Source organism: Battus philenor, unplaced genomic scaffold (assembly GCF_028537555.1).
Source record: "Battus philenor isolate CCGP_79_NKW_IND1 unplaced genomic scaffold, ilBatPhil1.0.hap1 SCAF_24, whole genome shotgun sequence".
NCBI lineage: Eukaryota > Metazoa > Arthropoda > Insecta > Lepidoptera > Papilionidae > Battus > Battus philenor.
Window position 1 is genome coordinate 11,861,274 of NW_027181687.1, and position 27,748 is coordinate 11,889,021.

The 27,748-nt window shown below is 34.6% G+C and overlaps 5 protein-coding genes across 5 annotated transcripts in view; 3 read left to right on the forward strand and 2 right to left on the reverse strand.

The window, feature by feature from the left end:
* Positions 1-3,337, forward strand: part of LOC137924580 (uncharacterized) — a 32,231-nt gene extending 28,894 nt beyond the window's left edge. Inside the window, exons 12-14 of the mRNA XM_068767977.1 lie at positions 23-243; positions 947-1,130; positions 1,630-3,337. Of these exons, the coding sequence (XP_068624078.1) occupies positions 23-243; positions 947-1,130; positions 1,630-1,776 (552 nt within the window). The 3' untranslated portion in view covers positions 1,777-3,337. The remainder of the gene's footprint in view (positions 1-22; positions 244-946; positions 1,131-1,629) is intronic.
* Positions 3,338-3,517: 180 nt separating this feature from the next.
* LOC137924581 (serine protease inhibitor 77Ba-like) lies at positions 3,518-4,862 on the reverse strand. The gene has a single exon (XM_068767978.1). The coding sequence runs from the start codon at positions 4,743-4,745 to the stop codon at positions 3,546-3,548; it is 1,200 nt and encodes a 399-aa protein (XP_068624079.1). The 5' UTR covers positions 4,746-4,862; the 3' UTR covers positions 3,518-3,545.
* Positions 4,863-7,947: 3,085 nt separating this feature from the next.
* LOC137924621 (serine protease inhibitor 77Ba-like) lies at positions 7,948-9,367 on the forward strand. Its single transcript, XM_068768039.1, has one exon. The coding sequence runs from the start codon at positions 7,977-7,979 to the stop codon at positions 9,189-9,191; it is 1,215 nt and encodes a 404-aa protein (XP_068624140.1). The 5' UTR covers positions 7,948-7,976; the 3' UTR covers positions 9,192-9,367.
* A 4,493-nt stretch (positions 9,368-13,860) lies between these two features.
* LOC137924539 (probable phytanoyl-CoA dioxygenase) lies at positions 13,861-23,248 on the forward strand. The gene is made up of 9 exons (XM_068767929.1): positions 13,861-13,886; positions 14,402-14,590; positions 15,454-15,573; positions 16,487-16,598; positions 18,357-18,512; positions 19,901-20,050; positions 21,199-21,342; positions 22,028-22,165; positions 22,753-23,248. Exons 1-9 carry the CDS (start codon positions 13,861-13,863, stop codon positions 22,804-22,806), a joined length of 1,089 nt encoding a protein of 362 aa, XP_068624030.1. The 3' UTR covers positions 22,807-23,248.
* A 4,059-nt stretch (positions 23,249-27,307) lies between these two features.
* The window catches only part of nahoda, a 35,192-nt gene continuing 34,751 nt past the window's right edge, over positions 27,308-27,748 (reverse strand). Inside the window, exon 22 of the mRNA XM_068768013.1 lies at positions 27,308-27,736. Coding sequence (XP_068624114.1) covers positions 27,729-27,736 — 8 coding nt within the window. The 3' untranslated portion in view covers positions 27,308-27,728. The remainder of the gene's footprint in view (positions 27,737-27,748) is intronic.

A 27,748-nucleotide genomic window follows, 5' to 3' on the forward strand; every position in this document is an offset into this window, starting at 1 on the left:
AGAACGGGATCTTCGATTGCAGGGTCTTACTCCAGATGGTTACGCAGAACATCACAGCCAAGTGAACGAAACCACCGCCTTCGATATGTCAAACTCCGAGTTCTGGTCCTCCTTCTCTAGCAGCGAGGAAGCTCTGCTAGAGTGTGACGGTCTGGTGTTGAACCTACCTCTCACTCCTCACTCGCAGTGCACTGCTGGTGCGGAACACCCAGAAGCTGCGAGGGCCAACGCCCTTACTTACAGGTAACAAATCACCATTCCTAGTTTAAGGTTTTTATCAGACAGTATTACCACTTTTGGGACACAGTCTTCTTTGGAGAACGGGGCAAAGGCAACAATTCCACCACACAATTATTATTGCTATCAGAACTCATATATTCTCCCTTCTGGGACATATTCCTCCTCTGGAAGATTAGTCCACTGATAATTCTGTAGATATCGTTTTTCATAAGATATTTCCTTTAGTAATAAAGCATTAGATACCATCTAAAATAGACAGGAAGCTGGTAGGAAAAGAAATAATCAAAGTAAATGACCTACTTATTGTTTAAAAATATGTCTTTGGTAACAAAATCAAATTAAATTAATGGTTCCTATTAAAAAAAAACTTTGTTTTTGTTAAAATAAATTTATTAGTATGAAAAAAATTCAAATTTAGTTAACAAATTACTCCAAAGTCTATTTATGGCCTTACATCTATCCACAAAAAAGGTCCGAGTGTGAATTAAAATGCTTTTTTTATAAAGATTCTCCTACCTTCCCTACTCTCCCAACTAGGCTTTGGCTGCTACCAACCCCATGAAAAGCATCAGCGTCTATTAGGTGATGGTACTGCCCCAGTTAGGTAGCTGTTCTGGATCTGCAACCTCATTCACGATAAAATCTGTCCAACTATGACCAACACTTTAAGTTTTATAATGCTGACAACGTAATAATCTTTTCCCAGGGTCCCAGCCAACGGATATTACTTCTTCGTGTTCAACTCCGAGAACGAGGTGCAGAGGAACTTCATCCGGGCGCGGTTTGAACTTCAGAAGACCAGGTACGACGTGGCAAGGAGCGCCCTGCGAGAGTGTCGGAACAGCACCGCCCGATGTGATCTGGCGCTGGACATCTTCTCTGCTCAGAAGGTAAACTATGATACAAACTAGCTGCAAACTACCTTTTTAATTATTTTTATGTAAGACACTGAATTTATAATACATCCAAATGATGCGAGGCAATCGACAGTCAGCGCCATCTATTAGCGGCTTTTGAAGTCGCAACATCTCTGGCGTTTTTTGACGTTGTACATTTCAAAGTGATTGCTTTAAAAGATAAAATATGTTTATTCAACATTGCGGCTTCTTTTTCGAACATTTTCTTTCAACTCAAAATAAAACTTAATTCACGTATTTAAAGTTAATAAACCAGTAAAGCTACGGGGGGGGGGGTCTGTCAGTTTTCATCGCACCTAAAGCCGCCCCTGAGTGTAAATAAGTAAAACATCAATGAGGTATGGTAGCCAAGGTGTCTACCTCTCACAGACGACATTTCAGACTTGAATAACAAAGAAAATACTTAATAATTTCTCTAGAGAGACATATAAATTCTTCTATCATTCCTTTAACCCAGCATTACCTGTTTCAGGTGGTACTTGAGGTTCCGCTACGGAACAACGACTCGCTATGGAACGAACAGTTCGTCATCATCTCGGAGTGCGAGCCCCGGACCTCCATATACCTGGCTTGCGCCATCGCTGTGCCTGTACTCATTCTTGTCTTCGCATTCCAATGACATCAAGACCTTCGAGCTTTGACCAAAAATCTAATAGAACAGGTTATTCAGATATAGCACTATCTTAATATAGTGTGATCTTTACTAAACTAATCAAGAAACATTATTCGTTTTTTGTAAATCTTCTAGAAGATTCTATCAAACGACACAAAGAATTATTTACACCACTATATCTACTCGAATGTTTTGCTTTAATTGAACAAGTATTTTCGTAGTTACAGAAGACAAAATATCAACATAAAAATTACAAAGCGTCAAATCTGGAATTTTCAGTGGTCAAGTGATCATTGACACATGAAACGTTCAACCCCCACGCTCATATTAAATGTGTGACTTGTTCCCACTGGAACCAAGTCATGATGTAGTAAACACTGAATTAAAAGATCTTTTGTAAGAAGTTCAACTTTATCTTGACACTCACTTTATAAATTCTTAGTTTGAGAAATTAAAACATTTAATTTTAACTATGGGATTGATTAATTCAGACCAAATATATATGTCTCAACACTAAAGCTATAAAAACACTTTCTTAACACATATAGGATGAATCCTTTATATATACTGTGAATGTATAGCTTATTTGTCTACAAAAGGCTTTAAAACTTTTGCACCTATTTCAACTTGTATAAAATGATCATTCTTAAACATTTTCTTATATTGTAATACTATAATACTTCATGCCTAAAACTTTTGACAGTATAAAATGTTAGTGCACAGATAATAAACTATGTTTTATTTTAATTCAGTAATTTGAATTTTGAAAACGCTTTTTCCTCTTCGATTTTTGGATAGGGTTTACGATAAATAAATTGACGGCAAATAGGCTATACATTCCACTTTACAACTTTTACACTTATAATCAAACAGCAAGATAGATCAGGGATGAGCAACCTTTTTAATCAAAGGACCAATTTAAATTTTTAATATTTTGACTGTTGCACATAATTCAACATTCATTAAAAATTAACTAAAATGTATTTATCATAAAAATTATAAATAGAACATATACAAATTTTAATTCAAAATACACACATAAGAACGGAACAACATAAGAAATAAGAACGAAAAAAAAAAGAAATTTGTCATAGTTTTTTGATACAAGCGTATATATAACACGTAAATAGCTTTCTTATCACATATTTTTATGCGGCTATTATAAATAAATAAATGTTTCGGTTGAGCATGTACGATCATTATATTATAATTAATTTTCTATCAATATATTGATGAGAGATATATCGATAAAATAAATAAAAAAATGTACAAAAGTTTGCGGGCCGCGAGTTGTTAATCCCTGCTTTAGATAATATAGATATAACTTGTAACATCACTAGTTATAAAAGTTAGGATTGATATTTAGTAATAATTTTTAAGTTAAAATATCATCGGGTTGTGATCTTTGTACATATAAAATTGAATAACCTCTTTCACTATATTCTAATTATTATTAACGATTTATAAATGTTTATTATTAACAATAATAATTAATATTCATGTGATATATAAAGACGTTGAGATTTATTTTAATATATTTTTTAAAAAGACCTACATGTATGTGTAAATATTTTTGTTCGAATTTATTACATATTAATGTATTGTTAATTGAATATTATTTTTAGATAAGGTTGTTAATATAAAAGATTTAATAGCAAATGATATTTTTAAATTTTAATACGAGGCTGTTAATGTGATACTAGTCATACTATGAATTATTTTTAAATAATATACTAAATAATAAAACTTCTTTGATTAAATATTGTTTTATTTGATCAATAGACAGATGGAGAGTTATAACTACCGGCGAACAGAATGATTTCAGTCACTTTATCGACGACTAGAAACGCGAACGGTCGGTCGACGACGAATTTAGTCGTTTTCTTATTCACGACTAAGTATTCCGCAACGAAATTCGCAGTTATCCCTTCTTCTACGACTTCGATATCCGCTATTTGTGACATTAAAGATGCGTAGACGCCATATTGGCTTATTCTGGTCAAATTGGCCAGGTTAGGGTAAAAAACAGATTTAATTCCCATATCGTACATCAGTTCCGGTAAAGAATCAACGTCTGATATTATCTTGAACCTTGGTAAATGGACGTTGACAAGCTGCAGACCTGTACGTTTGTACAGATTAAAAATCGTCATCAGTCTGATGGACTGTAGGGAGAAAAATATATCTGAAACTGTTCCTCTTATCGGCAGTAACACTAGGAGAACAACCCTGTCGTCTGCGCTGCACGGTATCTCTAAAACCATAGCATTAATAGAAGGTACCTTAACAAGATTGAAGTACGCTATTTGGTTCATCATCTTCACTTCTCCAATTCGCTTGCCTTGTTCTGAGTAAAATGGTTGAATGGTAGAGTAAGCACGGTTGAAAGGATACTTCCAGTCGTTTTTGAAATACGTCACATCAGTTAAAAGCAGAACAGTGAAGTTAAAGTCACTAGGATACACTACATCCGTAATAGTTCCTCCCATGTATGACTCTATCAGAGTGTTAGCTTCTTCAGCAGCGATAATTGGTTCTCTAAAGTCCAAGGATATAACTTTTACTCCGTTAAATTTCTCAACATTATTCTTGAATTCATTTTTAACTTTATAAAAGTTGTCTATAATGATCACGTTGGTTCGTTTGCTATATGCGTTCAATTCATTGGACATAGAGTTCAGGATATTTTGGAGTTGGCGTTGGAAGCATTTGATCCGATGATGTCGTGTGACCTTCCATATTTCCATTGAAGTAGAACCAGTGGCACCTTCGGCTAGCGTTACAAGCTGCAGCCAGGATGATAGGGGTGAAAAAACGAAGTGACCGCCAGTCTCTTGGGATATTCGGTCGAGAATATTCAATGAGAACTCATATATTGGCCTCTTGAGGAGTTTTAATGTTGAACCTCTACTGCAGTGATAGTGATAAGGTGTTGCACCCGCGAGTAGAGTGATGAAAATCAATGCGGTGAACATAACTAAAGTGCACTTTGATATAACACAGTATAACCTAACTCAGTACGAGTTCAATAAATGAATGAGAGATATTATAAACAGTGAACTTTTCGTATCCGCTCCGATAAGGCAGCCGGCGTAATGTCCCCTCACTGATGTAAATATGTCATTGTTTCTAGAATTTTTATTTATGCTAAAACTAGGACGCGACGGACTATGTAACACAGAATTTACTTATCTATTATTATTAGTTATATTCTAGGAATCACTATAAAAGACTATGCACAATTCATATACAATGTGTTTAATTGCGAAATTTATCATAAAGACACCATTTATAACCATGTTAAACCTTAACTCCGTAAGAGCATTCCGTATATGTTCCATTAGTTTTATTTAAAACAACAATGTTTTATTTCAGTTACGTTAGAGATCTATCTACTGCCTTCTCTATCCTAAAAACCATTTCAGCAGATTTGTAAGCCACCAATTTGAGCCTATAAACCAAGTTGTCAATGGTGATAAGAGTCCTGGAGAGGGACCTGGTGATGGTAGGTGATATCCAAATGCACTGAACCTCGGTTCGAAATGTATCAGTCTATTATCAGACAAACTAAACTAAGAAGACTTCAATTATTGATTTAATTCATTAAACTAAACTTTATATGCACGTACATACAGACATTTGGACACAGTTCTTTTACTAGTGTAGCTGCCAAGCCAGCTAACCCACAGAAATTCTTTTGTTGTAAGCATACCTTTCGGTTACTTACTATTGATTCCTTCATCATTATCACACCAGTCGATAGCCACCTACTACAAGTCATGGACTATCCAAAGATTGCTACGACGATGTCTTGCTCTGCCCGCTTTCAGGTATTTCCCGCGATATTAAATAAATCTCGGTTTCACCAGAGGATTTTTCTCAGACGCCGTCCCGATGTACCAAGTGCTTCGTCATCATGGACACGGTTCTGGTCTAAATGATCACAGGGCACGGGGAATTCTCCGAGCACTTGAATAGGCACAAACTCAGGGAGGGTCCCACGTGCATCTGTGATCTGGGTGCGGACCATACCGTGGTGCACCTGGTCAACACTGTCCCGTATATGTCACGGTTAGAACAGAATACAAGTCTCAGATAAGAGAGACAACAGAGAAGGAGAATACGCCTCAATGGCGAGTAAATACGAGTATCGCCAGACATTTTTGTAGTTCTGTAAAAAGGTAGTTGAAGAAACAATAACAGCAATGAATAAAGTAAATATGAACGATGAAAATAAACAAGCGTGATAAAATAACCCTGATATTGGAAACATAAATTAAGTGCAGTATAAATAGCGAGAAAATGATAATTAAGAATAACTACGTATTGACATAAATTGAACTTTGGAGGAAAGGCGAAGTAAGTGATGTAGAAAACGTTGTGAAAAATTTTAGAGGAAAAAATGAAAGACGTTGAGATGGACGAAAGATGAGCAGGGAAATGAATTAAAATTATTTAAAACATAACAATGTAAATAAAGGCCCTGTCCACACATGACAGTTGAGCGAAAAGCACCAAAAACGGAGTCAATTAAACAAAATTATCTTAACTATGTCGTCGTTATTGTGAGGTACCTTATATTACCAAACGGAATGACCCATTAGTGACATTTATACAATTTCTCGCTTCTTCCGTCCAAACTCTTGTCTTTTACTGTCAAGCTAAATACAATTTGTGTCTACGTATCATGGTAGGGTTAGAATTGAAATGCCACTAGTACTCATAAGATATGTTTATTCACAGCAACGTGATAACAAATTGCCACAGACATGTACTGATTTTTGGCGAATAATTTCATATCTTCGCGAACACTGTCAGTATTCACACCATAAACTGCTCAATCTAAACTATCGCTTCTTTGTCAGACGAATATCTCACCGCCTTTATGCAGACCACTCCTTAAATACTGGAAGGTAATTTCTAGAAGAGTCGACGCCGAGTGTGGAGGTGAGGTGAAAAAACATTAAAGACAGCTGAAGTACGGGCCTCTATTTGTAGTCTGTACTTTATTTCATCTCACCGCCTGCCAATTGTAGTGTATATATCGGTTTATTGCCTTAATCACCCCACATGCACCTTTTAGGTGCGCGCCGTCAGCCCCGACAGGCTTGTTTGGTGGGGTGGTCGGGATTTCGCCCTTTGATCCTGACGGTCTCCTATGTATTAGATACTTAAGCGATCACTGTATTATACCACCCATAGATTACTTTTACCATTTATTTTCTATTATCTACGGAACAAAAGTAACTATCTGTATATGGTCATAGAGGACAGATAAATTAAGAATTGAACTTACAACCCAATAATCAATTTACTTAAATAGATTAAAAGGAATAAACAAGTTAAAAATGAGAGTGAATTGTCTGCGGGTCAAAGATTATTGTTGATTAAGTCATATACGGATTAGATAATTCACTATCATATTTTTAAATGCTCTAGTCGCGCGATAGAGAGACGACTCTACGAAGACAAGGTAGAATAAATGGCTTAAGATACAGAGGTTGACTAGTTTAGACGGATCAAGTGATCGCACCAATAGAACCCTCCTGAATCGACAAAATTGTCTCGAATAGACGGACTTTCACCTCCCATTAATAGTCCGATAGGAAATATTGGAAGCGGCCTGACTCAGGCATCTTTCAGCAACTTTAACAAGGTCTATTGACCTACGCTGTGCTTCCTGATCCATGGTATCTGCTTCCATAATCTCAAAGCCCCAGTAGCCATCTGCCTCTATTTGTCTCTTTGTCTACGGATCACGTTATTTCTGATCCGGTGTTGTAGAGAAATTTGAGAACCTTCTCCATCATCATTCGATGATGAGATGATGTTCAGTTAGAGAAAGTCCACTGCTGGACATAGGACTTCCGATAAGACTGGTTGGAAGCGTCCTGCATTTAGCATCTTCCAAGCACCTTTACGAGATATATTTGATTATTGATAAGTACATCAATGTACTGATATCTACAAATTTAGAGTAGATTGAATTAATTACGACAGTTTCAGATAATAAGACATTCTATTTTTAAGAGCAATAAAGGCAGTAAAATACAGTAATCAACTCAGTCTGAAGTACTAAATGGAAATTTTGCCACCATTTGGTATACCCAAACCCGTTTATCAGGTCCAGGGTCAAACCGGGTCATACGATATACATGTTTACACAGACGCCGAGTACTTTAACATCAGTTATCATAATAATTTTGATGAACGCACACGAAATGGCGAAGTGGTTTTTCATAATATGTGCTTTAATACCAAGCGTTTTTACCCAGTGCACTATAGAGAAGGCAGGGCCATACTTTTCAAGATCAGTGTACGAATTCTCCGTAGAATTACTTAGAAGAATCTCACAGGAAACAGAAAATCATTTCGTGGCTTCAACTTTATCACCATGGACTCTGCTTGCGTATACTTCCCTCGGTGCAGCTGACAGTTCTCTAGATGAACTAAAAACTATTCTTAGATTGCATCCACATAAATGTTTCAACAACAAATTCTTCGAAATAACAAAACGCATTTATACACCGGCCGGTGAAACAACGCTAGAAGGTACATCGGCTATATTCGTAGATGAAAGAATACCAGTTTATGAAACCTTCCAAAATCAAGTGAGAAAGGCAGGTATAAGTGAAATAAGAGAAGTGTCACTTGAAAATTATGAATATGTTGCTGCTTCAATAAATAATTACGTTAAAACAGCAACTAATGGAGCTATAGATGAAATAGTTGTAGCTAGTGACCTTGAAAACGTTGTGATGATGATAATAGACGCACTGCGTTTCAAAGGAACATGGGAAACACCTTTCATGGCCAATGCTACAGAAGTGATGCCGTTTGTTGACGAATTAGGAAACGAAATAGGTCAAGTCAACATAATGACTTTAACAAGTAATTTCAAATTAAAATACATGGACGAAATCAATGCTACTATTCTAGAATTGCCATACAGCGACAACAGGTTCTCCATGCTTCTGTTCGTTCCATACAGAGAGGTTAAACTGAGTAACGTGATCTATTCGCTGAAGAGAATAAGTCTAAAATCAATATTTTCATATTTTAGCACAAGCGAACTACAAGAGGTCACAGTTCAATTGCCAAGGTTTAAGATTTCATCTGACTTAAATAATTTGAAAGAGCTTTTAATCGATATGGGCCTGCATTCGATATTTGATAGCACACAAGCTTCATTCCCTGATATATCTGAATACCCTCTATATATATCGAACCTTATACAGAAGGCTGATGTAGAAGTGACAGAAGAAGGTACTTTAGCAAGCGCTGCTACTCGAGCTGATTTCTCTTCTAGGAGTTTTCCGATAACTGTTGCCGCAAATAAACCTTTCTTCTTCACCATCGTGGATAAAGAAACCACAATCCCAGTGTTCGTTGGTGCATACTCCAAACCAAGCGTTTACTGATTCCATCTAGTGCAGGGGTGGCCAAGCTCCTCGATAGTTCGAACCATTATTCCAATTTACTAATTTTTCGCGAGTAGCTAAAATGTTCTTAAAAATATATTTACTGAAAACACATAAACAAAACCAAATACGTGCGATTTAAATATAAAAAATTAAATAAATAAATATATTTAGCAGTCCATTTGATAATTTTTCAAAATGTGTAATCATATTTTAGTTTTTTAAAAGTAGTTTAAATTTATGAGACATTTTAAAAGACATACAAAAGGACACTTCAGCATTTAATAATAAAAATAAAAAAAAATTACTCGGATTGAGGAAATTTTGTAGAACAACAAATCAATTTTTGGAGATAAAAATAACGCGGGCCGCATGTTAGCCTCCCCTGATCAAATGTCATTCGTAAAGATCTATACCACTTTAATTTCTAATGCTTCAATGAAAAATTATATAATTACACGCCATTATTGGTTATAAATGCAAAAGATTCGAAGAGGTACATTCTATCTTATTTGTCGTAAATTTTTTTACAGCTCTTATACCTGCAACCCTGTGCATGCTTATATCCAGTAATATCCCAATCGTAATAACCTTCCCACATACTATGTGTATTAGTTATGGGTTGTGAAAGGTTATATAACCTTTATTTAACCGCCTAAATAAAACACTGCCACCATTTTGATATAATTTTATAATGGATGTTTCCTTTATTTACAAATTTATATATGATATATGATAAAATAAATGATTTTAGAAAACTTGTTTTATTAATTTTTAAATAGTCGTAATGCATTTGTCTCTATGTGAACCGAAACAGCCAAAGTCGCGGGAAGACGCTGTAAGATTTTTTTTTAATCTGTGTATAGAAGAATATTAAAGAAATATATTTTGTTTACATTAACATACAAGTGCAGTGTGTGGATTTAAAATTAATGTACTGAATTTAAAACTATTACGAAAAAATTAAAAATATTTATATATTTAAAAAAAGAATTTGCCTGTGCTAATTTGCAACTTATTTTTTTTTTAATTTTTCATAAATATGACAGGTGCGCTGAAAGCGGGCAGAACAAGGCCTATCACCGTGATAGTTTTTAATGGATGCCTATGCCCTGCAGTAGGTTTCTATCAGCTGTCATGATGATGATAATCCTAGCGCTGATCATTTTTTAGACAATACTTCCCTCTATGATTTTTTCTTCTGCACTAAACTGAAAGGATATTATAAGAAATAGGAAAGAAGAGATGCTTGAAGAAATAAAGTGTTTCGAAGAATGGAGAAACAAGTTGCAAAAAGCATAAAATGAAATGTTAAATAAACAATTTTAAAAAACTACAAAAAACTAAAAAAACTCTTTCAACAGATGTCACATACGTCGGCATTTTAACTTTACATTTTACCGCACGCCAAAAAGAATGACGTCATCTTTTTTATCAAAATTTTAATATTTATAATTCGCAGCATGCCAGCCGATTATGACTCTCCGTGGTTAAAGGCCTTCTTTCTGCTTCTATATTTTTCTATGCTAACCAAATAGTCCATCATTTAAAAGGTTTTCTGACATTTTCCTTTCTCCGTACTTCAATGCGTCGCCTTTATAATACTAATTAATATTTAAAACTTTACATTAATAATTATATATCTGTACAAGTGTCTGTATAACAATTATTTGTCTGATCATTACAAAAGTTATAAATAATATTTTTTTAGACATCTCTTAACAGCGGTCTAATGTCATCACGTTCATCTCAAATTTACGGTTTTTTTTTAAATAAATTACGCAATTTTTTTCATGTAAAAAAAGAGCTAACTTCTCGACTCGATTTAAAGGACTGCTTTTATGTATATTTATATACACAACCAAAAGTCAGGTCCATTTTAAAAATTATAATATTACTTATAAATATACCCTAAAATAATTTTAAAACCAGTTACCGTCACAAAATTAAAGTGAAGATAAACTGAATCGTGCTCGTATGTTAATAATTAAATATTAAAATGTTTTATTTAAGAATCATATGATTTTCATTTATAAATTCATATTTTTTTAAATCAGTTCATAATTTTAAGATGCCTCTCAAAGTTGAGATATTAATTAATATTGTTATAGCCCAGGGCACTTTCGCAAGCGTGTTCAATAGAAATGGTAATTCGCGAGCTATAGACAAGAAAAATATATATATATATATATCTTTGCAAAAGATATAATCACTCTGCAGCGCGCGTGTGTTTCAATTATCTTTACAATAAGCGTTACAACTCGTGCAGAGTTGAAAAGATAAAGATGGGCTTATAGCAATTTACACGTAAAAGAGAGAGGTAGATAGCTATTGTATGTTTGTTTTATCACACGCGCGGGCGTTTATTTTTTTTATGCTTTATTACAAACACATAAAATGATTTACAGAAAGCAAATGCAATCAAAAAACCTCCTTATTTGCAATAATTTTCAACATTAATTATTTCAATTATACACCTTTTATTCCGCCTTGTGTTCTAAGTCTAAGCTAAAAAAGCCGAAGATATAATGGATATATTTTTAGTCCTAGCTGCCTTATTATCTCTCTGAGCCGTACTGAGTACTGTAATTGTGTTAAAGAAAAAATAGATAATATATATATAAAAGAGTAATATATATCCCACGATAGAAAATATATAAATCACTCTTTTCTTGTCAGACATACATTTTTCTCATCTCTAGTGTTCAATAACCCACACTACGACAGCGGTCGCGTGACGTAATTGGCCGTGATACCCCTTCCCCGCCTTCATACCTTTCCCCTCTAGCCAACAGTACGCGCTATACCATCTAACTTGCTTCTTGTATTTTAGTAATTTATTATTTTATTCCCAGTATTCTATCGATAGCAATGTACGAATCAGTGAAATACATAACACGTATTAATTATTATACGAACCAATTTATTTGTCATTGTTTTCTGAGCAACATTAATGTGTGCGTATAAGTGCGACAATAAATTATTGATAATTATCGCGATTGTTATTAACTACGTATTAAGAACTCGTTTAGTATAATATTGTGAATTTATACTTTAATATTAAAGCATGGAACAACAAGGCAGCAAGAAAATAACACCTCAAAAGTACGTATTTTTACTAAACTACTTATTACTATTGTATGTAAAGAAACGATTTATAGACTTATCTGATAAGGAAAACTTATACGTCTGTTGTTATTGTTATGTTTATATTATATTTAACATATTTATAAATACAGCAGATCGGTTTCTAAAGATGAATACGTGAACTAATAAATAGTTTAAGCACATTTTTGGAGACATAGTGCAATAAACAATAGTATTTGAAAAGAGCACGTTGGAGATATTTAAGATATCACAAGAAGCTAACGATAGTTGATACAAGAAAGCAAAATCGATTGTCTCAATCATTTAGTTATTTTATGTAAAAGTAAATAAAGTCTTGTTTTAAACGAAATTTGACTAGATATAGCTAAGGGATACTACAAAGAGGTTTATTATTATGCTATAATATTCATGTTCACATACATTTATATATAGATATATATAATAAGAAACGCAATAGTATCTATGCGCAATTCATTGTTAATTTTTAACGTTGCGTTGGTTATAGATAGTCTATATTTTAATTAAATATTTATTGCGGAAATTTAACTTAAGAATGAAATGCCTGGTCACTGAATTCGAATTAGAGAAAAGTAACATAACCTATTTCAAGTTAAAAAAAACGGTATATAAAAATTCAAAAAGTTTCTTTGGAATTTTTTTTAATCTACGTATAGAAAAATATTAAAGAAATATATTTTTTTTATATTAACATACTTACAAGTACAGTATATGCTATAATAAACTTAAGTCTATAATAAAAAATTTAAATAAAATATTTAAAAATGGAACATGTCTGTGCTCATATGTAATTTTTTTTAAATTTCTTACATGTCATGCGCTTTGATTTTGATATATATATTTGCTTTTATCTTAGCGATTGTATCGCTTAACGGCTCTATCATGAACTGCGACAATTGTTTGGTGGACTATTTCTAACATTGACAGCGCATTTTATTTGTAAACCAACCGATTTCGGGAGGATCATATATCACTGGGGACGCCAACCCCTGATCATACTAGATAGAAGTGTTGCTGGAGTTTCTTCCGACACTTCTACCAGCGCTGACGCTTTCCCAAGTGGCAGTAGTGATATCATTCAGGCAATAGCAACGCCTTTGTCCGAATGCTGAACGGGTAATTTCAAGGAATAACAGCCTAAGCCATATGGCCTGTCCAAGCTTATCATCAAGCATCCTGTGAAACTGTAATAAAGAACGTTGGTTCTTCAGGGAGCCGTTTGTCAGGACTAACCTCCTGTAAGTGTCACCTGAGCTGTCATGTTAATCCGTTTCTAAAAAAAAATCAGCTATGTTTACAATAACAATAATAATATTCTGTTTATACTTTTTACAAAAAAGAAAATATCTTTGACGCTTCCTTTTTTAAACGTCAGTTATTAAAAGTGAAAAAAAGTCAGTTTGTTCTTTTTATGAATTAATTGCATTTATATATTGATGGTTGCATCACGAATATAATAATTTATTACTTACCTTCTTTGGCTGATAAGCATATATTTTTAATTTCTTGCGTTTATTTCTCAAAGCTGTTGTAGACGGCGGACATGTTTTCAACTGTTTACTGGGACAGGTATGTTTTTGCGTGCGAACAATAGAATAGTGTTATGTAAATCGATCTTAAATTACATCAATAGTTTTTTTTTTGGTCGCCATTTTTGAGAACCTGTCCTTCACCCCCATATTAACATAACATTAAATTTTATTACGTATTTTTTTAAATTAAAATGTAAGTTATTTTATTAACTCTTCTGTCACAATTTCTATATTTCTGTCTCTTTTCGACAACCCGATTGAACGAAGATACTTTAGACCAGGGGTGTCAAACAATTTTTTTTTATTTTCACTAGTATATTAATAAATATATATAAAGTTTTAATTTTATATGCTGGTTTCGTTTTTAATTCAAATTTCTATTTCATTTTAAATTTGCGTCGGATATCGATTGGGCCACCTGTGTTCATATTGGACCGCAACTTTTATACTCCTTTTTGGCATGGGATCTTTAGCTGAAGCTGCATAAAGCATAAGCCGGCTAGCAGGATATCTTCAATCACATCAAATGCTCGCCCTCTGAGCTTCCCCCAGATGGTTATGTGATAACTCCTATCCAATTAAACCCTTCAAGTGGTCGTCTTCGTACCTTTGCGAAGACCGCGAACTCTCAGCTGACCCTCAATGCTATGCCAAGAACATTAGGAAGCTGTGCCACCTCTGGCATCTTCACTTTACCGCTGTAACACAAGACCACTCCGCGTTGCTGCCCATCCAGGGTTGGTATGGACGATAAAGGCTCCCACTCTTAACGCCTGGGAACTTGATGTCCTTTTAGTTGGCTTTCACGACAGGCAAGAGTACATTAGTCCTATTCTAGTGAACCCAGGCTAAAGGGTTAAGTGAGTTTTATATCTCTGCTTTAGACCTGTTTTAGCTAACTAATGTTTAATCACAGAAAAATTGTTTGTTGAATCAAGATAGCTAGTTAAGTTTTATTTTTCTCAGACTTCTTTTTAAAGTAAGACAAGAATATTCATGTCTTATTCTATTGTTTAACTTACGTAAGAGTCGATTTGGGGACCCTGAAAGTCTGGGCTGGTGCTTTGGTGAGCAACAATTCCCATGGAACTTGGAGTCTGGTCGGTGAAGGTGAACGTACCATGCCCCTCTCTCTGATGATGGACCCGACACCCCCACGGTGGATTCAAAAAAAATATAAATTACGTTTCTATCGTTATTTTTAACATAACATATAATATGTATTAAACCTTATTTATTATAAGTATATATGTTATATACGTATGTATATATGTATAAGTATGTATGTTTATGTTCATTTGTTTGTGAATATGTATTTTTGTACACGTAAACGATCCTTTATTAGTACTTTTACCTTTTACTTACTATGGTTGTCTGTAAGAGATTGCCTCGTGTGATAAGACCGCCCATTGTACTCTTTTGTTTATTATTGTAAAACTTATTAAATGTTTCTTAACGTGTACAATAAAGAATATTATATTAAAAAAATTAAATTAAACATGTCCACTGGTAAACATCTACCTTTCCCAGTGGCTTGCAGTCCGAAAGCGACTTACATCCGGAGTCGACGACCCAAACCTCTTATAATTTAAGTTTTTTTGCAGTGTACACACGGAAGTATCGAAGAAATACGTGTTGTCGGATGAAGAGATAAATTTCTACAAACAAAATGGATATCTGCTTATAAACAAATTGATAGATATCGACACTCTTAATAAGTTCAGGTGAATAAATGTTATTTATTATTTTATTTTATTTCGTTACAAGGGACAGGCGTCTACCAAACATCGCCACTATGGCCAGTCTCGCGCTACACGCAAACGGGGAGTTCCCGCAAATATGTTGATGCTCCATCTAGTTGGGATCCTCAAATGTATAAATCCGTGATGAAATGAAATGATGACGTAATAGAACGTAAAATTAAATAAAAATAAAACAAAAGGTTGGTGACGTATGAAAGGAATCTTCTTCGTTATCAGCTGATGTACGCCCACTGCAAGGTATAAACCTCTCTCAGAGATCACCAACATTACCAGACTTATCACAACCTTAACTACATCATCGGTCCACTTAGTGGATGTATAAAAGAAAAAGAAAAAATTAAAAAAAAGAGTATGTAATATATAAAAGAAGAATGAATAAATGACATTCAGATAAAAAAGATGAGAATATGTAATAAACCCTGTAAAAAAATAGCACTGTTAAAATCGTCCCTGTGCCGTGACAGGAGATGTATATGAGATCCCAAAAAACGGGGACCATAAAATAGAAGATTCAACTTATCCACCAGCTTTGAACCCACCATCGCTGTACTAGATGACCCATCGTACATTCTAGAAGTTAAAATAGAACAAGCAGCATAATAACCCATAGCAGTTATAATAAATTAAGCAAGAAATGGACCAATATTTGTTTGGCACTAATCGGTTTAACATAACTCCTGAAGATGCCCCGTGGAGGGGTAAAACACGTGTTGAGTGATTTAGCGGGTGGCAGTTGTGTAATTCGCATTGTTTGCCGCATGCGCATTTGTCAGCGGGCTGGCGGGCGGTGCACTTTGTTGCACGACTATCACTGCATATGCGGAAGTGGCTAAATATCGGTCCTTTTCTTATAAACGTATTATTATTTTTAAAGGATACGCTTCATCAAAATCGCGAGCGGAGAATGCGATAAAGGATTCATGTCAGTCATAAAAGAACCAAGCCTTATCGAGAAGGGCGCAGAAGGGGAGGACCTCATTAACAAGGTAAAAATATTTATTTCGCATATATGTACATATATAAAATTGTACACAACTTTATTTATTTATTTACACTTACTAATTGTATATTAGTCCAAAAGTCTATATAAAATATCAAAAAAGAAATGTAACAAAATAACATATTGTAATAATATTGCTACATAAAAAGCCGCTATATGTGAAAGTTCCCGCGGACGTCGTCACAACGCTCAACCGTTTGCTCGTCTCGCCCACTCGTCTCGCTCACTCGCACGGCGTGCAATATACGCGCTCTTGCTTGCGCCTTGGCAGCTAGCCAAGCCGCAGCACGTGCGCCCGCGGCCGTTGCAGTTCTCGGGGAGTCGGATTTGAACTAGGGAACGATGCGTAACCGCTCGTAGGCGCATTATTCATTTTCCGGGCACAAATTATGTTAATTATTCAATAAACGTTTTTCTACATCACAATATATAATAAAAGAAAAAAGATATATAGAGGTACGAAAGAGACGGTATTATCACTCGAAGAGATCTCTACCAGACAAACTTTGGATGGAGATGAGAGACATGAAAGAGGCAGTTTAAGGTGCACATGCATATATACACTACACAATAGAGTACACCTATCCCCCGATTTACACGGTACTTGCTTTACACGTTTTCGCTTTTACACGGTTTTCCAAATAAGTTTTTTTTTTTTTTTGTTTTTATAACCGATTTTATTACCATCTCTCATAATGTAAATATTTCCGCTTAAAACATCGAATCGGCACAAATAGCCTCGAGTGATGAAAGTGAAATCGAACCTTCGATTCCGAAAAAAAAAGAATGACAGTAATTTCTGTCAGTGATAAAGGATAATAAAACACCTTTGGTTTTATTTTTTGTTCTTCTGTTTAATGTATTATAATTAAATAAAAGAACAGTGTTTCCGTAATATATTAAATATTTTAACTTGTCAATGCATTTTATTTTTTGTGTACACCTAATAATATTGAAAAGAAAATCACAACCGTTAAATAGCAAAATTATGCATTTTATGCATGTTTTTCGCTTTACACGGTTTTGATTTGAAAACTTTGCTCTTACGATCTTTAAATGCTGACAGCGATTTAGCGCCATCTTATTGGTTCTGGTAACTCATCCCATAACCTGACAGCAACAACAGTAGAAGATTTTTCCATAAATATAGTAGAATGAGTTCTTCGATGATCTAAGAAGATTTAAAAGGATATAAGAGAAGAATATGAACTAGTCCTTGTTGAAGCCGTAACCGTACCTCCTTTGTCACCCTTTGATCAAAGTGGACTAGGCTCATTATTTCAACCTTTGGATGGAGACGAGAAACATGATGGAGAGGGTAGATTAGGGTGTACATAATAAAAAAATTGTACAAATACTTTCACATATATACATATACATACGTATATTTTGTATAGAAAGGTAGACAACTTTGTATCGTGTGGTTATGTAGCTGCCACTTGAAACAATATTTTATGTAGCTTGCCTGGGGACTGCAGAACTCAACAAAATACGTAAAGATCAGATCTTAATATCGAATTTACGCTTACTCTTATTTTACTATCAGGTCAATGTACACCCTCAGGTCTCCCGTGGAACTCTGGAAGCCATTCACCTAGGGAAAGGTATAATACTAGTGTAACTAATGTTATGGTCTTCATATATATCGTTTCAGCCTATAGAAGCCCACTGCAAGATATAGGCCTCCCCTAAAAATATCTATGGGGGAGATACATAACTTTACTAAAGTCTTTTATACCTACAGTTCCAAGACATCCATTTCGACGAGGTGTTTAGTACTTACTTCGAAGACCCCAAACTCTTGGACGTAGTCTCGCAGCTGATCGGTGATAATCTATCAGTAGTCCACAGCATGTTGATAAACAAGCCTCCTGGAACTGGAAGACATCCGCCTCATCAGGTGAGTACAATTCTAGAATATGGTGGAAAACCTGGTCTGAAAGCATTATACCAAACCTTAAAACAATATACTTGATCTAAATGTAATTTACAAAAAAAAGATTAAATGTTGCAAACGATGATAGGCTCTTCAAGGTTCAGAAAAACAGAATGTATATATATCATATATATATATATATATATATATATATATATATATATATATATCATTTAGAGCACTTATTAGACGCATACAGAGTGGTTTTAAATATAAAACGTCGGTAAATCAGCACTACATCTATGATTATTATTTACTAGCGCCATCTAGTAGGCTTTGAGAGGAAATATAATAAAACAGTTCTACGTATTTACCAAATAGACGTTCTATAGCACCGATTGGAAGCGGCCTGAATCCAGCACCTTCTAGTCCTCCCATAACTTGGTCTTCCATCTTGTGGGTGAAGACTTCCCACGCTTGCCGGTCTATGTTCTCCACTCTAGGACCATGAGGCTCCAGCGGCCACTGTCATTTTGACTTGCTAATCCTTTGTTTTGGTTACTATCGTTCGCCCACGAATATTCTCCTGATTTCGATCTCGTTTGTGTTAATTCATCGTCACTTCAATCGTAAGATGTCCACCGCTGGACATAGACCTTCAAAAGAGAAAGGTAAGTAACATCACCGCGCTAGTTAGCTAAGGAGGGGGACCACAGATCTTTCTAGAATACTGTAGTAGGTTAATCGGAACAGCAATAAAAAGGAATAAGACGTAAGACAATAGAAGGGAAATAGATATTGAACAAGCTGCAAAATCGAAATAAAAATTAAAGGTTAGTAAAGGATATATGTTTATTTATTTATTTATTTACTTTATTGGAGATAAACGGTAACAAAAGGCAGTAAGAAAGTACAAACTTAGAAATATTTAGTTACAATTATTACCTTATAACTATCTCACTAAAAACATTTAATGATTTATAGTCAAACAACGACAAAACAAAGAAAAACAATACTAAACAGGGATCAAAGATCCAGCGCATTCTGCATATATAATAATGATAGATTCGGAATATAACTTAAATAGACATAAAAATGTTAAATATAGATCAAAAATAGAAAATTAGAATTGTTATAGTATTCTGACGGGAAGGTATGGAAAGGAATGGAAGAGAATGAGGAGGAAAAAAGAGGAGTGAACAATATTTTTTGAGAAATCTATTATAAATAATGTCTCTGCTTACACGTGGCAGGGGAGGACGAGAGGTCGCCAAAAAGGGGGGGGAGGTATAAAAAAACAGATCTCCAATAGCGCAAGACCAGTTGTGATGATCTTTGGTGGAAACCTATACCTTGCAGTGGGCGCCCTATCGGTTGATGTAATCTGTTACCATAACCAATGTATATTCCAGGATCTATACTACTTTCCGTTCAGGCCGGCTGATTTAATACTGGCCTCATGGACCGCCATGGACCGTGTCACGCGGGAGAACGGCTGTCTCTACGTCATCCCTGGATCACACCGGGACCACACGCGTATCATACCTCACCAATCTCCATCGGTAAGTGTTACTGGTAGCGACTTCCATTTCAGGTCTCCCACAATCCGCCACGATGACCTTACTTCTTCTTGTATCTTCTTCTATCTTCTTACACTGTCTGATGTGCCCCACCCACTACTTCAGATTTGAAATTCTTCGAGCTATATCTGTGACATGGTTCTTCTATGGATCCCATTTCTAATTCAATCACGGAGTAAAGATACAAGTACAGCTCTCTCCATTGCTCACTGGGTGACCCTGAGTCTTCTTATAAAGCCAACTGAAGGCGACCACGTCTCGAATCCTTATGTCATCACTGGCCACACGCATTGGTCAAAGAACTAGTCTTCAAACTTCAGAGATGTTAAGGAGCTTCCTAAACGCTGCCCATTATGAGTTAGATGCGTGTGATCTCTTTCTTCAAATTTTAGTAATCAAGCTATATGGTTTATTAAGCTGTTATGGTTGTCTAAGACAGTGTATTTCTTTTCTGACGTTTACAATAAAGGTTTTTAAGAATAAATATAGAATTAAAATTTGTTAAACCATAGGAGTGGAGAAAAATAAAGGTTATTTAATCATAATGTCATCTTTTTTGGTGTGATCGTTTCATACGTCTTAGACTTAACCAGCATTTGATGTTAAATTTTCATTTTTAAACCGTCAGTCATCGATGACTGATAGTAGTTTTCTCGGTAAAATAATCCGAACCTGGCAGTATAAGTACAAATATATATTTGAATACGTAATATTAACGTGCTGATATTTTGAAACTGCTTATCGAAGCCGTTTCGAAAAAATAAATATTTGTTTGTTCAATAATTTAACTAAATTCGTAGATCTAAATTTTTAATTATTAATGGAATTGCTAAATTAATATTATATTCTAATAAACAACATAACTATTGCGTGACGAACAATTTTATACGATCCGTATATTCTGCCAGCCACCGGTGACTGACACTGACTACTTCTGTCAGTCATCGATAGATTATCAACTTTTAATATTTTATTGTCTTAAATACCATTTTCTCAAATATAAGTAGATGTATACGAGAAATTAAAAAGTACAGGAGTGGAGAAAAGAACGTCCATCCACAAATTAGTCGAAATATTCTGGATGCAGACCGCTTTAAATGAAAAATTAGCAATTTTATTTAATTTTTCAGGATTCAGATAAATTTCTGTACCACGGCATTAGTGATGAGTCCCTGGCGCCGGAAGAAAATCGCATCCACCTCCTCATGGAGCCAGGGGATACCGTGTTCTTCCATCCCTTACTCATCCACGGGTCAGGACCTAACACCTCCCAGGTAGGACATTATATAAGTTTGATATCGGTGAATGTATCTCTCATTTGCTGACAATTAATGTATGGTTCACCCTATACAAAAATTAACAAATAAGGTATGAAAAAGCCTTTCCAAAATTCATATTCCTATTTTCAACGGATAAACAACCACTACAAGATATAAGCCTTCCTCAATGATAGCCTCGATGGTCGGTCTTTCGCTGACTGACCCGATCTTATATCATCGGTCCTCCTAGTAGGAGGACCTCTACCCTGGTCCACCGGCTAATGATCGCCACCCAAGAACTTTATTGTCCCCAGCAGTCGCCGGCTGCATGAGCAATGTGCTTCACCCATTGCCACTTTATACCAGCAATTCTTCGACCTACGTCGGTATCCTTGGGTTACTCTTTGGATATCTTTACAAGATCGAAATAGCAATGAGGAGATCCAACAAACAAACCAACATCTTGGCAAGATTGGCTAGTTGAAGTGGTATTGGGATGATTTTATAACAGATGACCGCTAGAGCCTTAAGGTTCTAGGGTAGGAACCATGGATCATCATGTGCAGCGTATCCACTTACACGGTTAAATGTAGACTACTTGCAACTGGTTCTATTGAAAGTCCCTGGAGGAGGTACATGTCCAGCACTGGACGTCTGAGCTGAAGATTACAGCTTATTCTGATTACTCCTCTCTGTGCAGAATTACCGCAAATCCATATCAAGCCACTTCGCGAACGGTGAATGCCAGTATGTGCCGGTGGAAGGAACTGTTCAGGAACCGGTGGCCAAAATGGTCGAAGAGACTTTGAGACGGAAGAACATAAACCTTAACTATACTGTGAGTTTATATTTATGTATTTATTATCCACATTAGATAGTTTACAGTGACCATTTGCATAGAATGAGAAGAATGAAAGAAGAGGTCAATTAGATTGAAACTTGAATCAAATTGAACTTAATTTAAATCAACGAAATCCAAACTTCAACTTTTATATTTTTAAGTTAGACATATTTATTTATTCTATTTATCATCTACTTTTAATATTATTTAATGTACAAGCACATTTTAATCAGAAAAGTTAAATTTGATTGAAATTAGAATCAAATTGAGCTCCCCTATATTAATATGCTTCAACTCTAGAAGGCACTTGGCGTTCTATTAACTTTATTTTAAGTTGAAACGATGAAAGGATATAATCATAAGTTACATCATTGTTATGTTACGTTGAACTTAACTGATGAAGACTGCCAAGTTCGATAGTGTCAATTGAGTTGATTTATGACATAGGGGAGATCAATTTGATTCTAGTTACAATCAAATTGAGATCTCATCATTCTATTCGTGACATACAATTGGTGAAAATGATTTAAAGTGGAATATAATATGAGTAATTGAATATATTTTCTTCTTTTTTTTTCTTCCAGGATACATGGCGCTTTAAGAACAAATTGGTTAAGGGAGTAAGATCGAATCTATAAGATTTCTAGAATTTAAGTTTCAGATTTTAAGTTATATAGGCTACATGGGATGCTATTATTTGAGGCACTTGTTGTTTATTAAACTAAATTAAGGTTAATTTTATAATAATTATTCAAATATTTCGTTTGTTGTTTAAATTACATAATATATTTTTATTTATTTAACACTTTTTTTGTACACCATAGACAATAAATAGAAGAAAAAAGGAAAAAATTCATATTGTACAAGCGGCGGTCTTATCGCTCCAGGCTTTACATATGTATATACACACAAGAATACTTACATATATATACATAACTGTATACACCAATACCTCACTTTGCGTCGTGGTTACGTTCCAAAAAACACGACGCAAATTGAAAAGCCGCAAAGTGAATTAAGATTTTCTATAACAAACCATGTAAAGATCGAAGATAGGTTCCAGGGTCACAAAAATACTACTTTTTATAAAGAAAATTGAATAAAGTAAACATTTAAAAAAGAAAAACAATAGAACTCTGCCAATAAATAACTAGAAACAAAAAAATTATATAAATTCACTCTTAAAATTAGCAAAACAAAGTGAAAATAAAACTATATTCAAATTGCGTTGATTTTTAGTTAGAAAGGCAATCCCCGAATGTTGATGGCATGGCGCAATTAGAAACAAAAGTGTTGCCAACTTTTAGAAAAGAAAGAAAATTTCAAAAAAAAAATGACTTGAACCCAAAATAACGCAACCTCGAAAATCTAACGACGCACAGTGAAAATTAGTACTAATTAAGCAGCGACGCAACTTCGAAAAAAACGCAAAACGAAACGACGCAAAGCGAGGTATTGGTGTATATAAATATTTACGCGAGGAAAGTACTACATATATACGAATAATTAAGAGATGCTAAACAATGTTCTATTTTAGAGGCGAAGGAAGTGCTCTTTTATTCTTATATGCTGACAGCGATTTAGCGCATCTAATTGGTTCTGCTCATTCCATAACCTGACAGCGTCAACAGTGAAAGATTTCTCCATAAACATGGCAGAATGAGCAGGAAGCCAATTTCAAGTTCTCCGATGATCTAAGCAATATATCATGTGAGTCACGTGAGAAAAGAAATCTAGATTTAAGTAATAGTAAGCGAGATAAACAACGTCGGATCGGCAACCACTTGAACTTATTACGAAATAGTAAGAATCAAGAATAACCAAGGTCACCTTTATAAGACTTCTTTTTTCTAGTATTTATTGGTCTGTCGCATTTATATAGAATAAATATATTAATGTAACATATTTCAGATTGGAAATCTTTTACACCTATAACTGGTATATTAAATAAATAGCAGTATCACTGTGCCAGTTTTCGAAAAAGGGAATCCCATAGAAATATAATTCTTTATATACATCGTGCGAAAGAGAGCGCTATACAATAATTCTCGACCTGTGATTGGCTGACGATATTTATTGGCTAAATAGTTTTAAATCTGTATAAATATGGGCTAAGCTTGATGAATATACACACTACTACAGACGGTCTGCGCGAGGTGGTTCCAATGTAACATCGACCTGTACAGTGACCTCAAACTTGAAACATTCCAAGAGTTCTTCCGGGTATGCTCAACAGCATTCTTCTCGATGCCTCTTTCCACCCCAACCCTCTCATAGCGAACTCTACTTCCTACTCCCCCTGCACCTTCAGAAATCTAGTAAGGCGTCCTTACGGATCCTATCGCATGGTTGGCAAAACCCACACAGCACACACTTCAGATACTAGTAACACTGCAAGCGCTCTACTGACGACCGCTCGTCACACGAAAAAACTCGTCTGATGCTCAAAATTCAAAGACTATCCAACATCCTTTACGGAAACAGCGTCGGCTTCCCTACGCCGCTGCGAACAGCGTGGGTGATCCGAGGTAATATCAGTATTCTTCCTTAGATTGCTGATGGGTCCACGCTGCCCTCCTATCTCCACACTTAGCAGATGATCAGCAACACTGACTCTACCAGGTAAGCCTCAACTCTACTGCCTCATGCTCCATCAGAGTGTCCAATGCAGGTTCAGAAACCCGAACAGTTTAGTTTTTAAGTAGACCCTCCAGTTCCATGAACTCATTTCCGATGAAGTTGTAAAATACTTAGGGCTAACAGCAAAAATATTTAATGGAATCAGGCGTTACCTTGCGGAAGTCCATCCTAAGTAAAAAATACCAATATTTAGTCACTTCCGCACATGCAGTAGTAGTCGTGCACAAAGTGATACACCGATTAGTGTGTTTGGCACTAATCGGTGTAACATAACTCATGAAGATGCCCCGTGGAGGGGTGAAACAAACGTTGAGTGATTTGGTGGTGGCAGTTGTATGATTCGCATTGTTTGCCGCATACGCATTTATCAGCGGGCTGGCGGGCGGTGCACTTTGTTGCACGACTACCACTGCATGTGCGGAAGTGGCTACATATTGGTCCTTTTCTTACTTAACAACAAATACAATACTTCTACTTTGGACTTCGTGTTGTAATTCCCTCCAAATCTACCAGCCCTAGGAAAAATCTCATAATATATGTATAGATATAAATAAATAAAAATAAAATTAATCGTATAATAATTTTTATTTATAATCTTAGGTCCCGTACACACTTATATAACATGTTATTCTATACCCAAAATATACATTAATTTGTGATTACAAATTATTTTACAAAATAAAACCCTATATAAGGTTTTTATAAGTATACATGTTCCCTCATTTTAAAATATACAATTTCCTATAAAATATATTAAAAGGTACACTCGTATAAAATCTAATATTTTAAAATACAAATTACGCCTTGTTAGGCCTTTGATCGCATCGATACCATCGCAAAACGTTACTGTGCGATTAAAAAGCGATACTGTGCGATACAAAAGCGATTTAGTAACCTCCTTTCATCGCTAATGTAGCGCTTTAAAAATGCGACTAAAATTGATATATTATCTGTGGGAGATTGTCGACATAAATGTCTTGATTTCCCCGTCACGTACGTGCTTCTTCCCTGAACCGCTGTATTCTTCATTTTTTACTTTCCTACATACATAGTATGCAAAAAAAGTTTTTCTTGTAAGTATTGACAGTATATCCATTAGCAAAGTCCTAACTTAAAATCCTAACTTGGCTACACTTAGACTTTATCTCGACCTGTAGTTTCGCGGTGCTACATACAAAATAATTAAGTATTGATAAACATATATAATATGTTATAGTTATCTATAATCTCAAACACTATGTTAATACAGAACGAAACAATAGCCTCCCCCAAAGATATCTATGGGGGATATATAATCGCCACGCTTAGCAGGCGGGCTGGCGATCGCAGTGTTGTATTATGGTACGCAGAGGACGCTGCTGATCATCCTCTGGAAATCCTATATAATTAATGCACAGTGTTAAACATAAGATTGTATCCCGGGAATCGAACCTGTGACTAAGGATCGCAAGTGTCAGTTTCCTGCGTTGAGCTACAGCTGTTCGAAACGAAAATTATTATTTACAAAATACATCTAATTTACAAAATTTCAATAATCACAAGTAATTAAATTATTTATTTAAATTTATAACAAATTATATAATTCTAAATAAAAATTACGAGTCTATATATAAAATACAGATTATAAAAATAAATTCCATCAACTTATATATCTGGTTATTGACAGTACTGAATATTAACCAAAATATGAATCTTATATTTGTCGGTACTGACTTCATATCGACACATTTCGTCGAAGGACACAAAGATATTCGACAGAAACATGTCTAATTTGACATTTATCCGATAAACACACGTTCTTTGCTTACGTAACAGGCCACAGAATAAATATAATGGTTTAAATGTCAATAAAAGTACCAAAAATTAATTCACTTATGTCCCATAGATAATAAAATTCAAAACTGTAGTGACATTTTATAAGTAAGCCATCCACCGTCCGTTTATTGTATTCCGCACTGCCTTTTACGTGTATAATGTCATAAAATCAATTCTGAACATTTTTAATATGCCAAAAAATATGATCAAGTTTTATTTTAGATTAAACACATGTATTTTAAGAACGCCACTTCAACCACCCGTGAGTAGATTTTAATAAAACCAATTCTTAGCTGATCTCTACTTGCCAAAAGATATATTTCTACCAAATTTCAAGTATCTAAACCTTTTGGTTCCAAAAATATTGTAATGAGTTTGTACGTAAGTGGAAATCTCTATATAACAGGTGGCGCAATGTATATATATATATATATATATATATATATAGAGAGAGAGACAAAGAGAATTAGTGGTCAACTATATATATATATATATATATATCTACATCATATGTGTCAAAGCACAGTGACATTTGGTGTCATTTGTAAAAATTAAGGCGCATTCACATTATGACATTATTTTTGCACCACCTTTTATATTGCCGGGCATAAACAAAAAAACTTTAATAATTAGAATAAAAAATAAGTTTAGTTAAAACATGATACGAAAAAAAAAACTTATGTACAATGCTATAAATAATTAGTATCGATTATAATTTAAATAAATTTGAATAAGCAAGTATAGATGTTTCTCAATTTATTTTCTTTCTAAAATGTCACTGTCAAATTTGTATAGCCATGTTATGTCTTGATATGTCAGTACGGAATTGTCTATGGTTGTCAAACTTTCCCGCCAAAACGAAACAAAAATGACACAAGAAATATTACTTAAATGTTAACTGTGACAAGAGACTAGATCTGGTTTGGATAAAGTATAAACAATTATTTATAACTAATTTCGTACGGGGACAATGTTAAAATTATATACTAAAATTAATATTAACAATAATTAAAATAACTATTAATAAATAAATTTAAACGAATCATATATTTCTAAATTTAAATAAGTTGCTGCTGCCTTGGCGGAAAAACATTCGATGTTCAAATTAAAAATCTGAAACAAAAA

Bases quoted from the DNA above. Each gene is read 5' to 3' on its own strand.
- LOC137924621 (XM_068768039.1), top strand. From the start codon at position 7,977: ATGAACGCACACGAAATGGCGAAGTGGTTTTTCATAATATGTGCTTTA.
- LOC137924539 (XM_068767929.1), top strand. From the start codon at position 13,861: ATGTTTTCAACTGTTTACTGGGACAG. The intron at 15,574-16,486 runs GTGAATAAATGT...TTATTTTTAAAG, and splicing joins GACACTCTTAATAAGTTCAG to GATACGCTTCATCAAAATCG. The intron at 16,599-18,356 runs GTAAAAATATTT...TTATACCTACAG, and splicing joins GGGAGGACCTCATTAACAAG to TTCCAAGACATCCATTTCGA.
- LOC137924581 (XM_068767978.1), bottom strand. From the start codon at position 4,745: ATGTTCACCGCATTGATTTTCATCACTCTACTCGCGGGTGCAACACCT.